General features: G+C 34.9%; 1 protein-coding gene across 1 annotated transcript in view; it reads right to left on the minus strand.

The window, feature by feature from the left end:
- The window catches only part of LOC105622251, a 20,391-nt gene that overhangs the window by 10,045 nt on the left and 5,439 nt on the right, over positions 1–4,907 (minus strand). The window contains exon 3 of the mRNA XM_012203672.1: positions 3,137–3,371. Within this exon, the coding sequence (XP_012059062.1) occupies positions 3,137–3,371 (235 nt within the window). The remainder of the gene's footprint in view (positions 1–3,136; positions 3,372–4,907) is intronic.

Here is a 4,907-nt window from a genome sequence, read left to right on the forward strand (position 1 = left end):
GATGATTTTGACGTCCAAGGTCATGCTCTGTATTTGATGGGACCAGCTCGGCGTAGTGTATTATGAACTGTTAAAACCGACTGAAACAATCACAGGCGATCGGTATCGAACGCAATTGATGCGTTTGAGCCGAGCATTGAAAGACAAACGACCGCAATACAATGAGAGACACGATAAAGTGATTTTGCAGCATGACAATGCTCGACCCCATGTTGCGAAAGTGGTCAAGACATACTTGGAAACGTTGAAATGGGAAGTCCCACCCACCGTATTCTCCAGACGTTGCTCTCTCTGACTATCACTTGTTTCGATCAATGGCACACAGCCTGGCTGACCAGCACTTCCGGTCTTATGAAGAAGTAAAAAATTGGATCGATTCGTGGATAGCCTCAAAAGATAATCAGTTTTTTCGCGGGATTCGTACGCTACCCGAAAGATGGGAGAAAGTAGTGGCCAGCGGTGGACAATACTTTGAATCATAAATGTATAATCAGTTTTTTACAATAAAGCCTCGAATTTCGGAAAAAACGGCGGAAGCAAAGTACATCTAATAAAATTTTGTGAAATTTCTTTTTATTGCTTCTGTAATCATCGCTGCCTTAACTAATTCAATTCAATGGCATACAAGACAACTTTGAGTTGTCATGAATTATAAAGGTAGGTGATTATGTCTATATCATATTTTTTAGTCCTATGATACAATTAAATTAAACTTGAATTAATTATCGAAAACACTCATGATCAAACTGGTTTTCTGCTGGCGCTACTGGCAGTATTTAGAATTCCTAGAAGTCACGAAAATCTAAAGTAAAATGACAGCATTATCTATTCTTAGATCGAAGAGATAAAATAAAATGATAAAATAATTTTAAATTTATCAAAATTAATCAAAATAAATAGGCAAGCCTATACATTATTATAAACGTATTGGATTAAAAATATATAAAAGATACACACAAATAGTCGAAAACATCGAAAGTAACAATCTAACTTTCTCAATCATATAATTTTAACACATTGAGAAGAAAATACTAAATTTTAATAAATATTTATTCGAATATGCCAGTTGAATATTTACTAAAAATAAATAAATATTTATTTGATTCACCTAGATTAGATTTTATTTAACAAATAATATTTATTTTCTGTAAATAAATGTTATATTAATATATTCGAACACTTATTTATTAAAATTTAGTATATTTTTCTCTCAGTGCATATATTTATTTAACTTTAAGTTCCAAAAGCATAAAACTAATTCAGTATAGAAAACAGATTTATTGTCAATATTTGATAATTTATTATAACATAAAATCTACTTTTATTGTCGATATTTTGAGTAATTATACCGAATAGAAGATCTTCCTTTATGATCTTGACCCTAACATATGTTATCAAGGTCACGATTCTAAGTAATTTTCAGGTTTTAGCTCCATATTCATTAAAAACTTATTAAGAAGAAAAGTTTAAAAAAATAACGCCTTATTTTTACTATATAGAACAAAAGTTTACTGCTTTAAAATAGATTTCTTACTTTAAAAACATAAATTTTCTTCAAAAATAATATTTTCTTATATAATTTTTGTTTTTATATACGCATATGGAATGCACGACTCCCCTGTTGTATGACTTTCCATGTAAAGCGACTTCTATCCCAAGTTTTAGCCATCGCTTGTTATCTGTTAAAAAGTTAACAATCAAAAGTTGCTAATTATGTTTCTGCTTTGTATGAAAAGTTGGATAACTCTAGGCAGATGAAAGATTTAAGGTGGACCCATTAGGGAAGTACAACTTTCTGAGGCATGGTCTATCCCAACTCCCCCCTTGCTTAGGAGCACGCGACTTCCACATCACCTTTCTCCTGTTACAGGACAGTTTTCATGAAGCATGGAACAAGAATTTTTTTTTATTTTTAAAGCAAAAAATTTATTTTAAAATAGAAAATTTTTTTCTATAATAGGTTGGTTGTTCCATCTTTTGGTAAATTTTACCTGTTTAAATTTTACCTGTTGGATAAGTAGCAAGATTTTCCCAATCACATGCGCGGATTGCCAGATTTATTTCACAAGTAAAATTTACCAAAAAATGGAACTCACTATGACCTATATAATAGAAAAAAGACGTTATATTTTTAAATTTTTCTTCTTATGCCTCTTCTTATATCTTTCTTGCTTTTAACAATTTTTTAATTAATAACGAGCGATGATTAAAACCTGTTACTGAGGATTATGACCTTGACATCTATCAAGATCAAAGTTAAAACATCTGAAAACTAATGAGTAAATGTATTCCAAACGTCGATGATTTTTGCGCATTCCTACATTATAGGTGAAAAGCACCCAATAAGATTGAATTTCTTCTTATGGACAGACCCGTATCTTTCTATTTTTATATTGCAGTAAAAACAGAAAAAAAACATTTTAAATATGAACGTGAAAATTGCAAAACAGTGCCGACAAAGTGCGTGTGCATGCGTGTGTGCGTGCTGACATTTTTAGAAATAAATACAGGGCCTACAGTTTTAAATCTATACTCGAAGATACGTGTCTCAGCGTTAAGAAAAACGTGTGCAGCGATATGATAGCGTGAAACCGACTGTATATCTTTTGTATATACAAAAATCCATAATATCCATGATATATGCATATTATACTATAATATTTTTGTGTGCGATATTTTTCAAGAATAAGTCCATAAGATAGTCCTTATTGGAAATACTGTCAAGGACATCTATATCTAATCGTTACATATCGATGAAAATATTTTTAAAGTAAAAAATAATGATACCAATTTTATTAACAATTGTTATTATTAAAATAATTAAAAAATAATATGAAATATAAATTAAAAGTTAATAGAAAATGTGAATAGCGTTGATTAAGTACTCCTTGTAAAAAGAAAAGAATGTTATTAAAAAAGATATATTAAAAACGCAAAATATTTTACGCAGGACCTTATTTTCGAGAAAATCAAAAGTAGAATTAAAAAATTAGTTTTTTCTCTTATGTAGAATTATTTCTTTAGCATTTATATGTAACGGACCATCGTGTAACATTATTGACGTTCAATGGAATGATGGAAGGTTTTAGAAAGTTTGACTTCTGTAGATACACAGTGCGAATTATATAACGCGAACCTTAATCCAGCGCTGCTACCTGCGTTCTCAAACCACGGTAAGCTAGGATCCGGTTGCGATCCGAGTTGGACCGCGTGACTCTCGACCTTTGAAGGCTCACCGACGCTTCCAGGACTACGTTTCAGCCACACCGCGGTGATCACCGTGCCAGTGGACGCATTGAGCGCAATCACCCTTGCCTCTACAGCGTCATCCACTGACATCAGCAGAGACTTGGTCAGAGCGTCTAAAAGAGCTATGTAATTTCGTTAATATCTTCGGCCGTATCTCAGTCATGTTCAACAATCATTTTCAACGCGCGCATTGTTCACTACGCGCAACAGGTGCTGCCAATTAAATGACAGGTAGAGTAAGGAAACTAGATTGAAAGCACTAATTTTGGATCACATTTGTCATGTTTGTATTTCTTTTTTTTTTTCGTTAAGCAGTGTACTTTAAATATTTGATCGTACGTCGCATTCTGATGAATGAACGTAATCCCTTATGCATCGCGCCTATAATATATGCAGAATAAATTTAGTATAAGAAATAAGAGTAAGAAATTGAACAATCATAGCAGAATATGACTGAAAAATAATCGACTGTGATTAGTAAGTTTCTTGCTCTTACTTTTTATACCAAGTTTATGGTTCCCTCACTAGACGCGGAAATGACCAATAAGTTCCTAATACTTTCTATTAGGTGTATAACTTTGCTTCCGCCGTTTTCCTATAGATGGCTTTAGCGGTAAATGATGGTCGAAATAAATAGATCATAGACGTCATACAATAAACTTGGGCATCTGTCAACATAACCCCATAGAAACATTAGTCGATTTGTGTCTGCATCATAAAGTTATTCTCGATTGAAAATGTCAGTTTACGAGCCAAATTCTCGTCATTTGCGGGAGGTTTTAATTTTTTGCTTCAATATGAAGAAATCTGCGGCTGAGGCTCATCGAATGCTCTAAAATACTTATGAGGCCGCTATTAGTGAAAGAAGTGTCGTGAGTGGTTTCAACGCTCCAAGAACGGTGATTTTGACGTCGAAGACGGATACAGCGATGGAACAGAGAAGGTTTTCGAAGATGCAGAATTGGAGGCATTACTTGAGCAAGACTCGTGTCAAAATCAAAAAGAATTGGCACGATCATTGGGAGTGACTCAACAAGCCATTTCAAAACGCCTCAAAGCCATGGGAATGATTCAGAAGCAAGGAAATTGGGTGCCGTACGAATTGAAGCCGAGAGATGTTGAACGGCGTTTGTTTGCTTGTGAACAGCTGCTTGAAAGGCAAAGACGGAAGGGATTTCTGCATCGCATTGTGACTGGGGACGAAAAATGGGTTCATTACGATAATCCCAAGCGCAGAAAATCATGGGGAGTTCCCGACCATGCTTTCACGTCGACGGCCTAACCGAATATTCACGGCTCCAAATTCATGCTCTGTATTTGGTGGGACCAGCTCGGCGTAGCGTATTATGAACTGTTAAAACCGACTGAAACAATCACAGGCGATCGGTATCGAATGCAATTGATGCGTTTGAGCCGAGCATTGAAAGACAAACGGCCGCAATACAACGAGAGACACGATAAAGTGATTTTGCAGCATGACAATGCTCGACCCCATGTTGCGAAAGTGTCAAGACATACTTGGAAACGTTGAAATGGGAAGTCCTATCCCATCCGCCGTATTCTCCAGACGTTGCTCCCTCTGACTATCGCTTGTTTCGATCAATGGCACACGGCCTGGCTGACCAGCACTTCTGGTCTTATGAAGAAGTAAAAAATTG

Source organism: Atta cephalotes, assembly GCF_000143395.1.
Source record: "Atta cephalotes unplaced genomic scaffold scaffold00042, whole genome shotgun sequence".
Lineage (NCBI taxonomy): Eukaryota > Metazoa > Arthropoda > Insecta > Hymenoptera > Formicidae > Atta > Atta cephalotes.